The sequence below is a fragment of the Phocoena sinus genome, chromosome 1 (genome assembly GCF_008692025.1).
Source record: "Phocoena sinus isolate mPhoSin1 chromosome 1, mPhoSin1.pri, whole genome shotgun sequence".
Classification (NCBI taxonomy): Eukaryota; Metazoa; Chordata; class Mammalia; order Artiodactyla; family Phocoenidae; genus Phocoena; species Phocoena sinus.
The window spans coordinates 110,711,481-110,732,890 of record NC_045763.1 but is presented as its reverse complement, the minus strand read 5'-3'; the positions used below and the strand labels follow the sequence as shown (position 1 = coordinate 110,732,890).

The 21,410-nt window shown below is 41.7% G+C and overlaps 2 protein-coding genes across 6 annotated transcripts in view; one reads left to right on the top strand and one right to left on the bottom strand.

Annotated features, from left to right (window-relative positions):
- The window catches only part of POGZ (pogo transposable element derived with ZNF domain), a 48,050-nt gene extending 33,639 nt beyond the window's left edge, over positions 1-14,411 (top strand). For all 5 annotated transcript variants that reach the window (XM_032635510.1, XM_032635493.1, XM_032635483.1 and 2 more), the window contains 10 exons: positions 245-399; positions 4,794-4,894; positions 5,432-5,578; positions 8,631-8,765; positions 8,881-9,053; positions 9,212-9,352; positions 9,851-9,907; positions 10,112-10,224; positions 10,478-10,502; positions 10,638-14,411. In XM_032635510.1, the coding sequence (XP_032491401.1) occupies positions 245-399; positions 4,794-4,894; positions 5,432-5,578; positions 8,631-8,765; positions 8,881-9,053; positions 9,212-9,352; positions 9,851-9,907; positions 10,112-10,224; positions 10,478-10,502; positions 10,638-12,309 (2,719 nt within the window). In that variant the 3' untranslated portion in view covers positions 12,310-14,411. The remainder of the gene's footprint in view (positions 1-244; positions 400-4,793; positions 4,895-5,431; positions 5,579-8,630; positions 8,766-8,880; positions 9,054-9,211; positions 9,353-9,850; positions 9,908-10,111; positions 10,225-10,477; positions 10,503-10,637) is intronic.
- Positions 14,412-15,714: 1,303 nt separating this feature from the next.
- PSMB4 (proteasome 20S subunit beta 4) lies at positions 15,715-18,139 on the bottom strand. Its single transcript, XM_032606541.1, has 7 exons — positions 17,978-18,139; positions 17,524-17,730; positions 17,124-17,270; positions 16,877-16,958; positions 16,356-16,472; positions 16,082-16,170; positions 15,715-15,833 (listed from the first exon to the last, which is right to left on the bottom strand). Exons 1-7 carry the CDS (start codon positions 18,100-18,102, stop codon positions 15,821-15,823), a joined length of 780 nt encoding a protein of 259 aa, XP_032462432.1. The 5' UTR covers positions 18,103-18,139; the 3' UTR covers positions 15,715-15,820.
- Between the last annotated feature and the right edge of the window lie 3,271 nt (positions 18,140-21,410).

Here is a 21,410-nt window from a genome sequence, read left to right as displayed (position 1 = left end):
GAGATATTGTGGTAATAAATAAAAGATAACTTTGGGTAGAGTGAGACCAGTGCATCTCCTTCCCCAGAAAACTTTCGAGATCTCTCTTAATTTCTGGGCTCAGAAGATGTCCCAAAAAGAGGAAGTTGGGTGGGAGGGTGGAGGGGGAAACATGTAATGTCTGTTCTGTGATTTCGCTGGTACATTTCTCCAAGGCTTCTGATTTTTTATGTTGTCTGTACTTTTCCTTTGTGCCGTGCTACAGATTTATGAACCATATGAAACATCACGTAGAACTTGATCAGCAGAACGGTGAGGTGGATGGTCATACTATCTGCCAGCACTGTTATCGTCAGTTTTCCACTCCCTTCCAGCTCCAGTGCCACTTGGAAAATGTTCATAGTCCCTATGAATCAACTAGTAAGTTTGGAAATTCTTAAACTCTAGGGGTATACTTCATTTTTCATTCAGTGAATGGCACTGGTGGGAGCCCATTATGTTTGTTTATATGTGGGTAACAGTGTCGAGGAAGTTCTTTGCATATTCGTAGTCAGTTTCTTACCTCACTTACCCTATTATCTTACAAGCCTGACTTCTATTCTGTTCAAGCATGAGTCGAGTTCAGTGCTTGATTCTAAATTAAGGGGCTTTCTTTCAGGACCACTGTAGAGAGGTATATGTAAAGAGTTTATTACCTAGATCCTTTTATAGAAGAAGCAGGCATCTGTATTTGGGTCTCCATTTTAGTTAGTACCCTCATAGGTTTTATGAAGGATAAAAGATAATGTTATAGAATACTTTACCATTAAGACAGTGCTTTCATGAGATATAAGATGAGTTGGAGTGTTAGCTACACTGTACATCTTACGGATGAGAAACAGGCTGAATACAAGCCCAGAAACATTTAGTCATTTGCTTAAGAGCATACACTTCTAATAAGGTGAAATTGTGAGGATTTGACTGCAGTCTTGTAGAATATTTCTTTTGTCCTTTAAGGGATTTCTAGTTTTGTTGAAGAGACAAAAATTATTTAACTATAGGAAAATGTGAGAACAAGACAATATATTTGCTGTAAACATATGCATTGTATGGTACCAGTGATAGGTGAAATAGTTCAGAGAAGGGAAAAGATCCTTGTGGATTTCACAGAAAATAATGCGTAAACTTTTAGGGTCTTTAAATACAAGAAGGATTTAGATGGATGGAAAGTGGTAAGAAAAGATTTTAGGTGATAGGAAACATATAAAGACAGAAATTTTTGCTGCAAATTAAAAATCTTGACTAAAGATGGATTAAGTGTTAAGGACATCTATTATTATATGATTTAACTGAAAAGACTCAAGGTGGAGTAAGCTTCAAGCCCAGAATGCGAGTCTTCTACTTTTCAACAGTTCTCTTGGCTCTGGCTCATAGCAGGATGGTTGCGTTAGTCTCAGGAATACAGTCGGATGTAAAATTGTGCAGATGAAGAAGAGACCATATCTTCCTGTGTCTTTTCTAAGTCTGTTTCTTACAAGACAGAATTGTTTTCCCTTTATATCTCTTAGCCTTGGCCATATTGTCAAGGGAAATGGGATTGCCATGAGTGGCTCAGACTAGTGCTGGTCCACAGAAATATAATGAGTTACATATGTAATTTAAAATTTTTAGTAGTCATTTGAAATAAAAAATTTTTAAAGGCGAAATTAATTTTAATAGTGTATTTTATTTAACTCAGAATAGCCAAAATAAAATCATCTCGGTATGTAATCAGAACTTTAAAATTAATGAAATATTTACCATTCTTTTTTTTTCTTTTCTTTGTAAATATGGTGTGTATTATTACACCACAGCAAATCTCAGTTTGGGCTCACCACATTTCATGTCTTCCCTAGCCACATGTTACTGGTGGCTACCATATTAGACTGTGGAACTTTGGGCTAATCATTTGTGAGTAGAGTAGATACTGGAATCAAACATCAGAACACTACAGTGTAGTGGCAGAGTAGCCAACTTGGTCTAGGTTAGGACCCAAAATTCTTCACTGTCAGTCATGGGAAGCCCAGATAACTCATCTGAATCCCCAGTGAAAACATCTACTTTTATACAGAATCTGGTGGGGTGTGTTTTTGTTATTCCACTTATATATGTACTGTACATAAAAAGATAAATTTTTCCTAATGGGAAACAGTGCAGCACCTCATCAATCTTCTTCTCTTGGCTTACCACTCTTTTATCCTTGACTATTAATTTTTGAGTATCTTATGACTTAAAATTTACACTGATGAAAAACCTGAGAAATTGTTGATCCAAACAGGTAAATACCGTTTCTGTACTTTAGTATATATCAATCTTATTCTTGGATTCTTTTGTAATTCCCCCCCCCTTTTTTTTTAATAACTCCCTCTTTTTTTGCATCCATGGCAGATCCTTCGTTGAAAGTAGCTTATTTTTTTTGTGTTAATATTTTGAGACCAATTGTTTTCCTTTTAGTTTTGAAAATTCTTTTCCTTTTATTTTCTGAAGTGTTTTTAAACTAAATTATAGACATAATGATATTTCACTCCTAAATACTTCATTATGTATCTCTGAAAAGTAAGGACATTTTAAAATACATAGCCATAGTATGTTTGTCAAGACATAACAGAATTCATCATAAATGTTTAATATTATGTATCTTCATTTTCAAGTTTCCTGAATTGTCTCCAAAACATCAATGGATTATTATATTTAATTATGGTAACAGTACAATTTTTAATAGCATTATGTTTTTCTTCACACTTGTTTAAAGACAATAGACTAAGGAAGAGGTAGGGTTGAGGGAAGGATGCTTCAGGGTGATTAATCGTGTTCAGGTGTCAGGAGGGTTCTATGGAAAAAGACTGAAGAAAGGGAGAACCACTTGCTTGATAAAGTCATGGGATACGTGGAATGATGAGATCGGATGAGCCTTAGAAAGGCATAAGGAATCTGTCCTTCCAAATTTGGAAAACAGGAAGCAAAAGCTGTAGTAGTTCATGCCTGTTTTCTCAAGGCAGGAGACTATGGTAGGTGTTAGGGAGATGAGAGTGATAGTGCTGGGAGGGACAGTGTTAGGATAGCCACTTTGGAAAATCAGTTAATTCTTCCTCTTAAATCTTTTTTGACATCAACTCCAATAGGTGTGAAAGGTTACTAGAGATCTCTTAAATCCACTGATGCCTTTGGTTCGTTTCTCACTGATTTTCTTTGTATGAGATAATATATATAAATCTTAGCATGGTGTTTATGCATTAAAAATTGCTTAATAAATGTTGATGTGTGACACCTATAAGAATAGAGCGGATGTATAGGTTGTAGGAAAAGCCTTTGAGGGTAAAAGAGATTGCCCAGGGAAAACATAGAGAATAAGAAAAGCCTGGACAGAAGGTTGGGAAACACCAATGCTTAAAAGTGTTCTAGAAAAGAAAAAAAGATTAACAAATTGAATTGAGAGGTAAGGGGGAAGAAAACAGGAGAAAATATTGTCATGCCACTAGTTACTCTTTCCCAAACATGCCATGCAATACCATGCCTTTGCTCACGTTCTTCTCTCGTCTCCTCTGTCTGGCAAACCACTCGTTCAAGGTTCAGCTCGTATATCAGCTTTTCCTCATTCTAGGCAGAATTTTTAATTTCTTTATCTTGTTCTTATATCTAATGTACCTCTAGGAAGTGGTCCTAAATGGGTTGCAGACACCTTTGAGAATAAACACAAAACTTCCCAGAAAAATACACATTTTACTCTTTTGCAGACAATTTCAGGGGCTACCTGGGTTCCCTGAGACCTCTTCCCTGGACCCCAGATTCAGACCCCTGGTTTTTGTTTTTTATATCAGCTTCACTCATTTGGGGGTACGGGGCAGGGGTTAGACATTGTCCAATAAATAAGCGCTTAGAGCTTCAAATTTACAATTTTCATGTTTGCAAAAACTTGAAAATAATTTCAGTAATGGTAATAAAAATGCAAATAACTATCATTATTTTGCCTGTATAATTCAAAATATGTAACAAAACTTTTGCCAAAAATTTAGAACTGCAGCCTTATAAAAGCTTGATAAAATGGCTAATTTTAAAGTTTAATTATCTCAGATTAGTTAATACTGAAATAACACAGTAACTTGTAAGTCAAGAAGTTCTGTTCATATTGTCAGTCTTTTAAGGACAAATCCTTCTTTGTTCTCATTTAGTAAACGTTCAATAAATGTTGAATTATTCACAGGAGATAATCACTGTCTATCCTTGAGCAGAGGGATGAAGTAATGTAGTATTTTAAAAGAATTCATTTGGCAATGGTATATAAAGAATAGATACTGTATTGGAGAGATAGGAGGTATTAAGAAGCCAGCTGATTAGCAGTAGGAAATCATATGGGCTTCTACCAAGTTTCTGCCTGTGAGAATGCAGAAGTGACAATTCCTTGATGCATTTTGAAATAATGGTGACAGAACACGGGTTTGGAATCAGATAATGCCAAAGTTTTGAGTTCAGGAGGAGGTGGGATGTGAGAAGGGAAATGATGGGAAGCAGAAGGATGCTGAATTAAGTTAGAGTAGATGGTAGAATATTATGTTTCGTAAAGAGTTCAAAATCTAGAATGGAACTTTGGTAAAGAAGTCTGAGCTAGAGACAGAAGGATAGTTTTAATCAGCAGCAAAAATGTTGAGACAGAACCATTTTAAAGAAAGACTAGAAGAGACTTCATAATTTACTGACTATTGAAAATGAAGATACAGGAGTCAGAGAAAAAGATTATGAGTCAGCAGGACTTTGGTCTTATTTTCAGGTGGATTTATTGATTATTTTTCTTCTTACAGCCAAGTGCAAGATCTGTGAGTGGGCGTTTGAGAGTGAGCCACTGTTTCTCCAGCATATGAAGGATACTCATAAGCCTGGAGAGATGCCTTATGTTTGCCAGGTATTGCCTTTTTCTCCAGGGAGATTTAGCCATTTTGCTCTCAGGCTAAATACAAAGAATCCACTAATGAACATTGCCCAGTACCTATTGCACACACTCAGTTTTAGGAACACTGAGGAAATACAGAAGAAATAGTGAACACAGGTTCTATTTTCAGGGTTTCCCATGCAGGAGAAAAACATAAAGGAATATCTGCATGTACCCAGCCGAGGAACCCAGTCTGGGCACATACATATACCTGTACTAAGGGAGTGTCTGTCTCCTGAATGTGCCCTTTGGAGATAGAAAAAAAACTCTACTCCTCTTTGTCAGAATATGGACTGTTCTCAGACTTTCCTGTCTTTCCCATTTTTATCTTATTTCACGGCTGAATTTATCACCAACATAGCCCTGCAAAAGACGTCAGAAAAATAATCTGATTTCTATACATTTAGGAAAATTTTTTTTTCGTATCTTAACATTTTTGTTGCTACCTCTTTTTTAAGGCCTCAGTTGTCCACTTCACTCTTAGCTTATTTTCCTTCTTATGTGACTCAGGTGTGTCAGTATCGCTCTTCACTCTACTCTGAGGTAGATGTCCATTTTCGGATGATCCATGAGGATACTCGGCACCTGCTCTGCCCTTATTGCTTGAAGGTCTTCAAAAATGGCAATGCATTCCAACAGCATTACATGAGGCACCAGGTACCAGGCACCAAGCAATTTCCGTGTTCTTATTTTTTAATTATGGATACAGGGGCCAGGACTGAGCTAAGCAAATAATTTTGGTAGAGAAGATAATATACATGTGTTTGAAAAATTTATTGAATTCCAGTGATGTGTGCCAGGCACTGGGCTAGATGCTAGAGATTTAGTGGTTAAACAGGACAATTAAACAGTACAATAAAGCAAGAAGAATGTTGTGTTAGGGGAAATACAAGGTTTAAAAAAGAATGTACCTATTCTGGGAGCCTAGTAAGGCTTCTAGGAAAGGGGGTGTTCAAGACCTGAAGGATGAGTAAGGATGAGCCAGATGAAGTGGGATAGAAGGACAGAATGCTGTCAAAGACAGGGAAATTCAAGGAATTGAAGTTCAGTGTGGTTGGCGTGTGTAGGGTACAGGGGGAGGTTGGAAGTTAGGGAACAGATCAGGGAGAATCTTGTAAGCCATATAAAAGGAATTTCAACTTTTATTATAATAAGTTGTTGGGAAGCCATTAAAGAGATTTTTAGTCCTGGAGTGATGTGTTCAAATTTGCTTTTAGTTATGATTGCACTGGCTGCTCTAAGGAGAATGAATTGAAGGAGGTTGAGACTAGAGTTAGGGAGACAAGCCAGAGGCTTTTTCAGTAGTTGAGATGAGAGATGATAGTGGCTACTAGCTTTTGAAATGAGGACAAAGAGGATAGAGATATTGAGAAGATAAGTGATATCTATGATTTAGAAATGGATTTAGGTGAAGGTAGTGAGAGAATAGTTAAGACTAGTGCCCAGGATTCTGTCTTCGGTAATTGGATGAATGGTGGGACTGTTTATTGAGATAGGAACAGTGGAGAAAATAATTTTTGAGGGGAGGATTATAAGTTTGGATATTCTTTTTTATTACTATTATTTTTTAAAATTTTGGCCATGCCATGTGGCACACCGGATCTTATTCATTCCTGACCAGGGATCAGACCCACACTCCCTGCAATGGAAGCATGGAGTCTTAACCACTGGACCACCAGGGAAGTCCCAAGTTTGGATATTCTTGACTTAGCAGTATCTATGGACATCAAGTATAACTGACTTTTAAATAGGTAGTTGGATATACAGGTCTGAGGCCTGGGAGAAAAGCCTGGATTGTGAAAGGTACTTAGGAATCATCATTATATAAATCAGTGGATTTTAAACTTGTAAGTGCTATGCTGCACCCCCATCCCCCACCCCCCAAATTGAGAATAAGGTGAGGCTTAGGACCATTGAAGTCTCTATCCACAAGGCCAGGACCATAGTCCTGGAAGGAAAACAAGAAGAGTCTTGGTGTCAAGGAAGCTGAGGGGACAAAAGTATTTTGAAGAAAAGAGTGTGGTCAGGTGTTACAGGAAGGTATCAGCAAGGTAGAAACTTTAGAGGCCAGCATTTAATTTAGCCGTTTTGTTGGTTAGCAAGGTGGAAGTCAGATTTCAGTGGGACAAATGATGAGAGATAAGGAAATGGAGACAACTTATTTAAAGAAATTTGTTTATGAAAAAAATAAATTAATTAAAAAATAAATTTGTTAGGGCTTCCCCGGTGGCACAGTGGTTGAGAATCCACCTGCCAATGCAGGGGACACAGGTTTGAGCCATGGTCCGGGAAGATCCCACATGCCGCAGAGCAACTAAGCCCATGAGCCACAACTACTGAGCTCGAGTGCTGTAACTACTGAAGCCGCCCGCATGCCTAGAGCCTGTGCTCCACAATAAGAGAAGCCCCCACAATAAGAGAAGCCACCACAATGAGAAGCCTGCGCGCCACAACGAAGAGTAGCCCGCGCTCGCCACAATTAGAGAAAGCCCGTGCACAGCAATGAAGACCCAACACAGCCAAAAAAATAAATAAATAAAATAAGTAAATTTGTTTATGAAGGGGAGGACCAAGGGTGGTAGATCCAGGAAAAGAGGTAGCAAGGGAGAATTTGTTGTTGCTTTTGTGTTTTGTTTTTAAGATGGAATAGGTATGCCTTTGTTTTAAAATACTGCAGGAAAGGAGCCACTGGAGGAGAAGAGTGAAGGTACATAGGGAACAGAAGAGAGAACAAGATGGGTGGGTGTACCTGTGCATAACATTCACGTGTGTGCACACGTGCCCTCACTCTTACTTGTAAGCAGGCACTTCTTAGGCTCACACTAGTGACTGCTGATAATCCACCACTAATGCATTTCCATATAGTAGCATGGAAATTATCACCTGTAACTCAGCTGAGGTTACAGAGAGAGCCTTGCTATCCTAGGGAAGAAAATCATAGACATGTCGTATTTCAATACTGGGCAGATTGAATCCTCAAAATGGCCTTGGAGGGAGGCATATCTGTATGCATTGATGTGTTAAGAGGAAAAAAACAGCACTGTGTAGAAAGGACTATCATTTTTGTTAAAGAAAGAGAAAGGAAAACAGGTGGTGATTGGAGATGTATGTGTTTGCTATATGGTTATATGCATAGACTATCTGTGAAAGAATACCCAAGAGACTTGGTAACAAGTTGTTTCTATGGAGAGGGACTGACGGTTGGAGTTGAAGGCAAGCTTACCACATGAAGGAGTACAGAATAAAAGTATGATTTTTTTTTTTTTACCACGTACATATTTATTGTATTTAAAAAGAAATAAGAATATCCAGAAGTAGTAGCACTGTCCATCCACACTGTAAAGATAAAGTAGTAGGGGCAAGTGAAGCGTAAGCCACTCAGCCAAATTGTTAAAGCAAGTCAGCGGGAGATGCTTTGAGGACCTAGTTATTCTGACTTTGAGTCTGCCTTTCTCTGGGAGCATGGGAGGTGACGATTCTCACCACCCAATAATAGGTTTGTAACTTTACTTCAAAATAAATAAAGTTATATAAAAAGATTAAAAAATACTAGGTTTGGTGTTATGTTGTGTATTTCTCTTTTTTCCTCTGTTAAATTACCAGCAGAAGGGTGGGAAGAATACGATTGGCAATGATGTACCTTCTCCTCAGGGAAGAAAATTCATTGGGAACCTTTAAAGGATTCTGTCTCTTTTTATTCCCCCTTCAGAAGAGGAATGTTTATCATTGCAACAAATGCCGGCTGCAGTTTCTCTTTGCCAAGGACAAAATTGAACACAAGCTTCAGCACCATAAAACCTTCCGTAAACCCAAGCAGCTGGAAGGTTTGAAACCAGGCACCAAGGTAAAGGGTTTGTTGACATTCTCTTTACAGATCCAAGAAGGGGAGGAATAGAGATTTTCCGCGTTCTGAGGTTTAACGTGGGTAGTGTCTAATTATCCCTTCCCTTGACTCACAGGTGACAATCCGGGCTTCCCGAGGGCAGCCACGCACTGTTCCTGTACCCTCCAGTGATGTCCCTCCCAGCACCTTGCAGGAGGCAGCACCACTGGCCTCCTCAGCGGACCCTCTGCCCGTCTTCCTTTATCCCCCTGTCCAGCGCAACGTCCAGAAGAGAGCTGTTAGGAAAATGTCAGTGCCTTCTTCTGGAGGCTGGGGGCCGGGTGGGCACAGTTATTCCTGATAGCTAGTGTAATCTGGTAGCCTTTTAGGCAGTATCTGTTGTCTAAATCGCCTACAATTTAGGAACCCCTGAGGCAGTAATAAGAATTTTCCTTGTTTCTTGACAGGAGTGTCATGGGCCGGCAGACATGTCTGGAGTGCAGCTTTGAGATCCCAGATTTCCCTAACCATTTCCCTACTTATGTTCACTGCTCTCTATGTCGCTATAGTACCTGCTGTTCTCGAGCTTATGCCAACCACATGATCAAGTAAGTCAGGATTAAACCAATGTTCCTATCTGGGATTTCAGGTTCTCCAGAACTCAGTGCATTCCCTCCCCTGCTTCTGGGGTTTCCTTCTTCAACTTTTAGAGCTGTTTGCCCACCTGTCCTAGCAGGAAAGAGGCCAGACCCGGCTCCATTTGGCTTTGATGGTCTGTGCTCTGATTTTGTAGGACCTTGCTACCCAAAATGTGGTCCAAGGACCAGCAGCACTCATTTGGAGCTTCTTAGAAATGTAGCATCTGACCCTGGTCACCACCACGCCACCCCCAACCAGAATGTGCCTTTTAATAGATTTCCCCCCACCCCCATGATTCGTTTGCATATTAATAGGAAATATTAATGTGATAGGAAAACAGGCTTGGGTTGAGGTTAGGATTGAGTGAAGAGGCATTTCTTTTGTTGGGGCATTGTCAGTCGCTGGTGATCTCTAGTTTAGCAAGCAGAACCACGTAACTCATACCACTTTTTGTTTGTCTTCCTCAGCAATCATGTTCCACGGAAGAGCCCCAAGTATTTGGCTTTGTTTAAAAATTCTGTGAGGTAACAAAAAACTTATTGATGGTCTGTTAATTTTTCAAGTTTTTACATTAAATCCCTTTTAATATTTTGGGGGGTGGATATATGAATTAATTTGACAGAGAGGAGAAAGGAGGGACACTCTTTTTCTTTATTAAGCCTCAAAGCTTAACTCTTTCTAGTGTCACTGCTACATTTGTGTTATATACTCTTGACTCTCTTTCTTAGTGGAATCAAGCTGGCCTGCACTTCATGTACCTTTGTTACTTCTGTTGGAGATGCCATGGCTAAGCATTTGGTATTCAACCCCTCTCACAGATCCAGTAGCATCCTGCCACGGGGTAAGTAGGAGAGATGGGGATTAGGGAAAAAAGCTAAGGATACAGGTCATACCATGAGTCTGGTGCATCTCTACCTGGCCTGACCCATTCACTGTTTAGATACACTTCAGCAAATTGGAAGCATTCTAACCTGAAATTTATATAAGACTGGGAAGGCAGCAGGTTTGCTTTTTTGGTTGAAATCTAAAGAACTCTTCGGAGGGTTTGTTTCTTCACTGAGCTAACATTTTTTTATTGTCTTTATTTCCCATAGGACTCACTTGGATATCTCACTCAAGGTAACAGAAACTCGCTTGATGGTTTAATTTCTATTTTATAGTATGTTTGGTCTTTATTATTACTACTCTTACTATTATTATTTCATTTTTCTAGTTTAACTGAGCTTTTTCCTCCTCTCGTTGCTAACCTTTTAGGCATGGCCAGACTCGTGACCGAGTGCACGACCGGAACTTGAAGAATTTGTACCCTCCTCCTTCCTTCCCCTCTATTAAAGCTGCCACTGTGAAATCTGCAGGGGCCACCCCAGCTGAGCCTGAAGAGCTACCAGCTCCCATGGCCCAGGCACTCCCGTCACCAGCCTCAACTGCAACCCCACCACCAACCCCCACTCATCCCCAGCCTTTAGCCCTTCCACCCTTGGCTACGGAGGGGGCGGAATGTCTGAATGTCGATGACCAGGATGAAGGGAGCCCAGTCACCCAGGAGCCTGAGCCAGCATCAGGGGGTGGTAGTAGCAGTGTGATTGGCAAGAAGGAGCAGCTTTCTGTGAAGAAGCTTCGAGTGGTACTGTTTGCCCTGTGCTGCAATACGGAACAGGCAGCTGAACACTTCCGAAACCCCCAACGACGCATCCGGCGTTGGCTTCGGCGCTTCCAGGCCTCACAGGGGGAGAATCTGGAGGGCAAATATCTGAGCTTAGAGGCAGAAGAGAAACTGGCTGAGTGGGTGCTGACCCAGCGAGAGCAACAGCTACCTGTAAATGAGGAGACCTTGTTCCAGAAGGCCACCAAAATAGGACGTTCTTTGGAGGGGGGGTTTAAGATCTCTTATGAGTGGGCTGTGCGTTTCATGCTACGGCACCACCTGACTCCCCACGCTCGGCGAGCTGTGGCCCACACTCTACCTAAGGATGTGGCAGAGAATGCAGGACTCTTCATTGAATTTGTACAACGGCAGATTCACAACCAGGACTTACCCTTGTCTATGATTGTGGCTATTGATGAGATCTCCTTGTTCCTGGATACGGAGGTACTGAGCAGTGACGACCGAAAGGAAAATGCCCTGCAGACAGTGGGCACAGGGGAGCCTTGGTGTGATGTGGTGCTGGCCATTCTGGCAGATGGCACTGTCCTCCCTACCCTGGTTTTCTACCGAGGACAGATGGATCAGCCTGCTAATGTGCCAGACTCCATCTTGCTAGAGGCGAAGGAGAGTGGCTACAGTGACGATGAGATCATGGAGCTGTGGTCAACCCGAGTGTGGCAGAAGCACACAGCTTGCCAGCGCAGCAAAGGCATGCTTGTGATGGACTGTCATCGCACTCACCTGTCAGAAGAGGTGCTGGCCATGCTTAGTGCCTCTAGCACTTTGCCTGCAGTTGTCCCAGCAGGCTGTAGCTCCAAAATCCAGCCATTAGATGTATGCATCAAACGAACTGTCAAGAACTTCCTGCACAAAAAGTGGAAGGAGCAGGCTCGGGAAATGGCAGACAGTGCGTGTGATTCTGATGTCCTGCTTCAGCTGCTGCTGGTCTGGCTGGCTGAGGTGCTTGGTGTCATTGGGGACTGTCCAGAGCTAGTTCAGCGGTCCTTCCTTGTGGCCAGCGTTCTGCCTGGCCCTGATGGCAACATTAACTCACCTACAAGAAATGCTGACATGCAGGAGGAGCTAATTGCCTCCCTAGAGGAGCAACTGAAGCTGAGTGGGGAACAGTCTGAGGAGGCCTCAGCTTCCACTCCCCGACCCAGGTCATCTCCTGAAGAGACAGTTGAGCCTGAAAGCCTTCACCAGCTCTTTGAGGGTGAAAGTGAGACCGAGTCCTTCTATGGCTTTGAAGAAGCTGACCTAGATCTGATGGAGATTTAAGTGTTGGGGTCATGAGGGGGTGTGGAGTGGGGGTGGGAAAGTGTTAGGGAGGGTAGAGGTAAAGGGGGGTATACCAGGTGGGGGTATTTGGGTTATATTTTTTAATTTTATGCCACCACTCCCCCCTGATGTTGACTTATACATCCTTGTGGATTTGTGGATTATTAGGAAAACCGATAGTGATCACGTCTGAGCCGATGAGCTGGTCCTGGCCCCATTGGTCATTCACTTCTGCTAAAAACAGGTTTTTGTGACTTTTTTTTAAATTTAAATCACTGTGCTTGGTATTTTTCTGACAAAATCAAGAAAAAGGAAAAAAAAAAATCTTTCGTGGGCGAATGTTAAATCTTTTGTTTCCCCTTTTACCTCAACTGTATCATAGTACATCTGGGTTTTGTTTGTTTTACTGTGTGGCCAGTGTCTTTGGGCATGATGCTATCCAACCATTGTCAATGTGAGAACATTTCTGAAGATGGGAAAGACAAAAATTGTAGCTCACAAACTGGTTTATTATATATATATGGATAAAAAAGTTTTTTCATTGTGGTCTTAACACTTTTATATAAAAATGAAAATGGAAAAAAAATCCCACTGAACTCTCTCTTCCTTCTCCTTTCTTTCCTTCCCTCTCCAGAGATGTTGGTTTCTACAGCAACTCTTAAATATAAAATTGTGGCTTTAAAAATGCATGAAACCACCTTTAATCGTCCAGAATGATGAGTAGATTTTTTCCCTCACCACCCTCCCTCCGACAAAAACACAACAAAACCAATATTCTTTGCACCTGTGATCCTTGGCCCCCTTCCCCATTCTCACACCGTCACTCTGGACAAAGGATCATACATGGGTCATTAGCAAGCAAGAGGTACTGAGGTGATCACACAGAACCTTAGGGTGGAAGCCATTCCCAGTGTATGGGTCTTCATCCTGCAATCCATGGGGGCAGTCCCTGCTTTGTTGAACTTCCTCCTGTTAAGTGGACAGCATACCTGTTCAAGGGATCACATGTCCGCCAGCCAGCAGCTAATTGTGCAAGAAGTTGTATTGAACTTTAAAAAGACCACTTGTTGAAATTCTGCTTACCCTGTGGCTTTCCCCTATTTCTCTTAATGCTTAGAGAAGAATCTGATATGAAGAAGAAACACATAGGGGTGTGCACAAAGAAAAAGACATGAATCTTTATTTTTCACTGCCAGCTTCAAGGAAAGAAAATTTTTTCTACAATTTGCATGAGGGATTTTTTTTTTAATTGTATGTACTCAATGGCTATAAACTGAAACGTACTGTAACACACAGAGAAAAGGAGCAAAAATCCAGGTCCTTTCCCACAACTATACTATACTTCTGTCCATCCTGAGGCTTTCTGCAACGTTTCCCTCCTGTGAGCCAAGGAGGCAACCTGCACAGGCTTGTAAATGGTTCATCTTTAAAATGTACATAAGTGGAACATTTAAAAAAAATGAGGGGAAATGGATTTATAAACAATGTGGTTTTTTTCTAGGTGACCCTATTTGATTGAGCAGGCTTTCAGAGACTGGGAGATGCTCAAGATGTGATGGGCCTGGTGGTACAGGTGTGACATTTGTTACCACCTGTTTCTCCTCATCCGTTTTTTTTGTTTGTTTTTTAACTCCCAGCACACTATAATATAGTGAACTGGAGTATTCCCCTCCATAAACAGCTTGGCTAGCTTTGTGAACCCATGGCATCTGAAAACTGAACTAAGGATCCACCTGGGCTTCTCTTCCCCAGCTTTTTGCCTGATGCCATTTTGACAGAATATGGACTTTTGAGTCAAAACTTTGCTTTTCAGAAAGTTCAAGAACTATGGTCAACGCTATCTGCAGTGACTTAATCCTTCTCTTTGGTAGTCTCCGCAGCAGCCCCAGATTTAGCAGAGCTGGGTTCCTGGCCTCTGCACACTGTATGACTTTCTCAATGGGTAATTTTTTTAAGGCCATAATACCAACAGTGGATCAGCTGGGTTTTGGCCAGGAAGTTACCTTTGTGGATTCTGCCCGCATGGCTTCGTAGTATAGGAAGTTTTTTTTGTTTTGTTTTTTATAATTCAGTTTAATCAATAAACAAGTATTTATTGACTACTTTGTGTTGAGACTGAATGTGTGGAAGATTCAAATTGAAAGCTGACAGTTTTCTTTGGCTTGAATTTACTAGTTGTAATCATGGGTAATACAAGTGGAGGGGTTTTAATTTCTCTTTCAGCTCTCACCCCACTGAATTTCTATACAGGCATACCTTGGAGATACTGTGGGTTGGGGTCCAGACCACTGCAGTGAAGCAACTATCATAGCAAAGCGAGTCACAGTCTCTTTGGTTTTCCAGTGCATGTAAGTTTATACTATAGTATATTAAATGTGCAATAACACTATGTATGTCTAAAAAATGATATACCTTAATTTAAAAATACTTTATTGCCAAAAATGCTGACCACCCTGAGCCTTCAGCAAGTTGTCATCTTTTTTGCAGTAGTAACGTCAAAGATCACTGATAACCATATCAAATAAAATAATGAAAAAGTTTGAAATATTGCAAGAATCACCAAATGTGACATAGACACAAAGTAAGCAAATGCTACTGGAAAAATGGCACCAAGACTTTCTCAATGCAGGGTGGACACAGACCTTCAGTTTGTAAAACAATACTGCAGTATCTGCAAAGCATAAAAAACAAGATATGCCTGTAATAGTTTTGGGGTTTACTGCCTATACTAGTTTCTCAAAAAGAGGTTTAGAGAGGATATGCATCAGAATCACCCAGGGTGTTTTTTTAAATTCGGGTTTAACGCCATCCTGGTGATGGAACTGGCTAATAACCCCAACTGATTTGACTCACCACTACACCTAGGACTTAGTGAACACAATACTTGTAAGAGGTCTTCTGACAGTGCTAGAAATTAGTAGAAGACTTAGCTTAAATGTCGAAATTACTTAGTATTCCCCATGAAGGGTGAGGAGGTTGGACAGGTGTGGGATCAAGGCTGTTTGTTAGTTCCAGTTTGGGAGTAACCTTATACAGCTCTACGAGATGTTACATTTCCATCTTTGAAATGATGTTTTAACTAAAATCACATATAGAGCCAACATTAACCAGAAAGTCTGTATTTTAGACTAGTGCATGGGTGAAAACATTGAAGAAATGTTAAACACAAAAGCTAATTATGTTACCACACAAAGATTAAGTCTGACTTCTGTACAAAGCAGCCTTCCGTACAGACCCAGATGAAGACAGTAATGGGTCTTTGGTATTATCATGCAGACCATTCTATATATATGCTACCAGAACCAAGAACCAAAGGGTTCTCTGACCAGGGAGGGAGATGGCACACAGCAGTACTTAGCAGTTTCACTCTTGGTGTGACCTAGTCAAACAGTACAACCACTCAGCAAGTGTTTCAAAGGATTTATTTTACAAAAGAATAATACCTTTGAACCAGCCAAGTTCAAAGTTAGAAGAAGGGTACAACTTCAGTTCTGGATAATGCCTCTGTATTTCATTCAAAGCCACTAAAAAGGAAGAGATCATAATAAAATGGTGAAGCCATAGAGTGAGGAATCAATTCGTAAAAGCAGCTCTATCCTCAGCCCAAACCCTTGCCACCCAGAGAATTTTTTGGTTGAGACCTCCAGAAAAACCAAGCTTACTGCAACCAAAGGATCTCCCAACTATCTCTTCTACTGTAATTTTAATTTCAGTCACCTGAACCAAAGGATCTCCCAACTATCTCTTCTACTGTAATTTTAATTTCAGTCACCTGATCATGTGGGCAATATCCCAGCTGGTCTCTGCAGACAGGGGTCCCTCTATTTCAACACCTTTTTCAGTTACAGTGGCAATTTGAAACTGAAAGAAAGCAGAGCTCTCAATGAAAATGCCAACCCTTATGTCAAAGGTCAAGTGGAGGGTCTTTCCCAAATGTGAAAACAGGAGACACAGAAATGGGGCACTCTGTGCTTCAAAGTTTAGAGACTCGGGGATTGCAAAGCCTGCCAATTAGCTCCGCATCACTTCTTATTCACACTTCTCACCCGGTTATAAGAACGGGCATCTCGATAGTACAGCACTCGCATGCAGCGTTCCACTAGCTCTTGGGCCTCAGTCTGGCTCAGCACTGGCTTCTTCTCCAGAACTTCTCGCAGCAGAGGCTAGGGATATGGGGGGTGCGGGGGGGGGGGGGGAACATGGGAGATATCACGAGCTGAATACCAGGCGATTTGTCGCAAATCCACGGTGTGAAAAGAATCATAAATGAGTGAAAAGGCGACATTCCACCTACTGCCTCAGCAAAATGAACTCTGCTTACTTGTGCTAAGACCCACTTGAAGGGGAAATTCTAGGGTGTCCTCCCTTAGCACATGTATACTGACTCCCTCCAGGACATACCCCACCGTGTCATTATGGCCTCTGGACCAAAAAGAAAACCATCCGCCCAGCAGTACAGATCCTAGCCTGTTCCTCATGTCAGAATTTCAAGGGTAGAACAAGCAGACAACCACTAACCCCCGCTGCCTTCTGTCTTCTATCCCTCATCCCTCAACTGGCTACTTACCTGAGCCAAGTATGCACCATAACCGGTGGCCACCGAAGGGGCTTCATAGGCTACACCAAGCATGTCCACGTAACCCAGGAAGCTAACAGGACACAATAGGTCATCTTAGGTTTCTGTATCTTAGCTGTAGGAAGGGACCATGGGGTCTGAGGTAGAAGTGGGAGTCACTCAGGGGGAAGAGACAGACACTACACGGGCACTAGAGTTTGGGTAGTCAAGCAAGTGAGTTATTTGTATTCAAGTCAACCTCTCTCCATCAGCATAGCCTCCAATGACCATGGTGTTCCACAGGGGGTTCATCTTGGAGCGCCGGCTGTACGTAGCCCTGGTCAGCCATGAATGAATAGCTTTAGGGCTATAGCTGTGTCCATCTCCCAACAGCTCCTCATCGATCCTTAAAAACAATTGGTTGTGAAAAAAGGGAGAACGGAAATCGGGGTTTCCATCCACCCCCAAAAGATGTTACCACAATCTTCCCTATTTAAAATAAACTACTTATTTGCAAACATTCTCAAATCTTCCACGCCAAGTCTCCCTGTCCTCTGCTGCAGCTTCAAGTTTCTCCACCCTAGAACTTCCTGAGGGGATAAAAAACAGTGGATTCCCCTCCCCACTTGGAAACTACTCCTATTCTCGAGATGACTTACACCATTTGGCCGAGAACTTGCTTCAAATATTGGAAATCAGCGTAGTCTCCGGAAGCACCCAGCATGGTGCTGTTGTTGACTCGCATAATGCGAGAGATGTTGCGGAAACGAGCCAAGGAGCCGTAGGAGCCCAGCATGTCTGCTGCAATCACCACTCCGCCCTCAAACTTGACGCCCAGGACCGAGGTCCCGGTCACCATGGGGTTCCTGGACAGAGAGGGTGGTCTGGAGAGGAGCGGCGCGGGGGGAGAGCCTGAGCCCGCTTCCCGCGCTGTGGGTTCCGCCTCTGACTTTCAACGGCTCCTTTCATTCTCCGGGACCCTCCTCCCCGAGTTCCCCCGCCGTTAGCGCGCCCCGGGGTGCCCCCCTCGCCTTCCCTGGCTCCCAGAACGTGCCGGCCGCACCAGGCCCCACGGTCCCTCCCCCTGCGCAGGCTAAGGCGCCGAGAGCTTACTGGGTGCGCGTAATCGGACCCCCGTAGAGCGCGGACGCCGGATCCACAGAGGAACCGGGAGTGGGCAGGATGCGGTAAAACTGCCCAGGGGCCGGTCCGCACCGCGACTCCAAAAGCGCTTCCATCTTAGTCACGGTAGCACGAGAAACGAAAGCGTTGGCGCCGACGGAAGCGGAAGTGATCCTTCAGTGCCACATCTTTCTTCTTCCTGCAAGCTACTTCCAGCTGCCATGTTGAAAGGGTCAGAGCCGACCGTACCAGTGTCCCGGGTGGCGACCAAAACCCAGAGATGTGGAGTTGCCAGACGTCGTATCACATCGCGGTAGAGTCTGGACTAGAACAGTATTCTGACGCACAAAGTCAAGGAAGGGGTGGGTGGTGTGGGAGATGGGTATGGGTCGGGGGTGGATGGGAGGGCGGGGCACTTCAAGACGCTGACGCTGAGCGAGGAAGCAGAAATTCTCCTTTCCTTTTTGGATCCTTATGAAAAAGAAAAACAAAAAACCCACACGAAACTAACAGTGAACCCAGGATCATGTGGCATATTCGACCCATTTTATAGATAAGAAACCGAGACTTGTGTAGTGATTTACCCGATTACACAGCAAGCAGTAGAAGATCTGAGTCTTCAAACTCAGAACTAAAATAGGAACCATACAGTTGCGCGTACCTTGGGGTGTATGATATCTCAGATGGATCACTCACTCTGTAGGACCTTGGACAAATCTCTGAAAGTTTCCTAATTGTCAAAGGCTCTTGCTTACCTCTTAAACATCAGAAAAATTCCATTGACTGTGGGAGTGTAACTAAATTACAGGCGTTCCCTTCTCAATGTGGTTCTGTAGCAAGGGCTGGAAGCAGTGTCTAGAATCAAACACTAAACCTAAAACCACTACTTTGCCGCAACTCCCTTCACAACTAGATTTTAAATTTTTCACTCAGCAGGAAACCAAATCAGTTTTGTTTTTTAAAATTCCCTGAGTTAATTTGAACCAAAGCAATGCAAAAAATTTTAGCCTAATTGAAATAAAATATTTTATTAGGTCATGAAACCTTGGAAAGGGAAGGGTCAAGATCTTGTGTTAGAGGCACCCAAATGATGCTCTTTGTATCACCTTTGGGACTTGAAAACTAGGTAGTAGATTTTTTCTTCAAAGTAATAGCCACATTCTCGCAAACCCCATATTCCAGGTGGCTCTTGGACCTCTCTGAGGCTTACCTGGACAAATAGCAGGTGTCGTTTGGGATGACAAAAGGCTTACTGGGATTCCTCCAAAACTGCTTGAATACTTCACTTTCATAGCTACCAGAGTCCTCTTCATATGAACTTTAAAGCAATTAGCCATCAATTAATTGGCTATATCCTTGTTTAGAAGTGGCCTGAGGTGGCTTGCTGGTTTCTGGTCTCACTCCTTTCAAGGTCCCTAGATTAAGGCTCTGGTGGGGCCAGTACCAGTTCCAGAGATCAGGCAGGTTGTCAAATTCCACAGAGTCTAAAAGAAGAAAAGTGAAAGGATCTAGAATCATTCAGCCTGAGAGTAGGATGACAGGGAAAGCAAACCACTAACATTTGATGATGCAATATTCAGAGGAAGGTGACCAGCATGTCTTTTGTGCTAAGACGAAAACAAGACGTAAGTTAAACTGAAGGGGAAACTTAAAGGGAAACTTATAGGAAGTTTCTTCTCTTTTTAAAGCATTTTTAAGTTTGCCCAGTTTTCTATGGTTGGCTATTACTTCGAGTTTAATTAGTATTTAGCTCTCACCAGTGTTTGAGCTTTTAAGTCAATAATCATCAGACTGGTTTTGTAACATGTCAGGGTATCTCTGGTTATGGGGAATGTCTTGAAATTCTCAGAAAAGAATAACACTAGACTAAATTGGAATTAATAATCACCATCATCACCACCTCACAAACATTTTCACTGCTCCATATTTTAGGAGAAGTGGTATTTGAAACTTCAACTCCAAAAGAGTTAAGGATCATTTCTTGACCTGCTCAGGGCCTGGCTCCAGGGGGCTGTAACAGAAAGATGAGAAAGAAAATGTGTCTAGCTTGTCCATGGCTGCACTACCCTGTGGGTATGCCCTGAGGATTTTTGTAATTTTACATCCTCTATAATTCAGTTCTGCAATATCTCTCTTGCAGGATGTGTCACACTTGTCTAAAGACTGACTTGCTAAAGCAAAAGTTCCACAAAAGCAGAAACAGATTGTCTTTCAACAGTGTCCCTTGATGCACAGAAGATTCAGATTCAGATGTGGTCCTGTTTATCTTTTTTTGTTGCCCATACTTTTGATATCATATCCATACTTTTGATGTCATATCCAAGAAATCATTACCAAATGCAATGTTAAGAAGCGTTTCCACTATGTTTTCCTCTAAGAGTTTTGTACTTTTAGTCCTTATGTTTAGATCTCTTAGCCATTTTGAGTTAAATTTTGTCTATGGTGTAAGGTAAGGGTCTAACTTCATTCTTATACACATAGGTATCCAGTTTTCTCAACATCGTTTGTTGAAAAGACTGTCTTTTCCTCATTGAATGGTCTTGGCACCCTTGTTGAAATCATTGATCATATGTGAGGGTTTATTTCTGGGTTCTCTATTTTATTCCACATAGTCTATATGTCTGTCTTTATGACAGCGCCACACTGTTTTGATTACTGTAGCTTTGTAGTAAGTTTTGAAATCAGACTGTACAAGACATTATTCTTCTTTTTCAAGATTGTTTTGGTAAAGATATCTTTAAATTTTATATTTCATGGCATTTTTTTCCTTTTGGTATAGAATTCTAAATTGACAGTTATTTTCTTTTGGAACTTTAAATATGTTATTTCATTTTCTTCTGGCTTCCATTGTTTTTGTTGAGAAGTCATCTGTTAGTCATACTGTTGTTTCTTTGAAGATAATGGGGCTTTTTTCTTCTGACTTCTTTTAAGATACCCAACAGTGTCTCTGATGTTCCACATCAGAGACACAACGTGGCTAGGATATGCCTAGCGATGGTTTTATTTGTATCTATCCTGCTTGGGTTTGCTGAGCTTCTTGAATCTGTGGTTTGATATCTTTCATCAGTTTTGGAAAATTCTCAGCCATTATCTCTTTAAATATTGCTTTTTCCCAATATTCTCTCCTCTTTTTTAAGATTCCAGTTAAACATGTGCTAGATATTTGAGCATGTCTCCTATGCTTCTTACTTTCTTTTTGTTTTCCATTCTATTTTATCTCTGTGTTTCAGTTTGGGTGTTTTCTACTGACCTATCTTCCAGTTCTCTAATTCTGTGCCCAATCAGCTGTTAAACCCTTACATTTCAGATTTTGGCTTTTTGTTTGTTTTTCAGTTCTAGAATGTCCATTTGAGTTTTTGGGGGGTTTTTTTGTGGTATGCGGGCCTCTCACTGTTGTGGCCTCTCCCGTTGCAGAGCACAGGCT

Coding starts and splice junctions, on each gene's coding strand:
- PSMB4 (XM_032606541.1), bottom strand. CDS start 18,102: ATGGAAGCGCTTTTGGAGTCGCGGTGCGGACCGGCCCCTGGGCAGTTT. Junction 16,959..17,123: donor GGCTATGCTGATGGAGAGAG/GTTGACTTGAAT, acceptor GTGTCCTGTTAG/CTTCCTGGGTTACGTGGACA. Junction 16,171..16,355: donor ATGCCCGTTCTTATAACCGG/GTGAGAAGTGTG, acceptor GCTTTCTTTCAG/TTTCAAATTGCCACTGTAAC.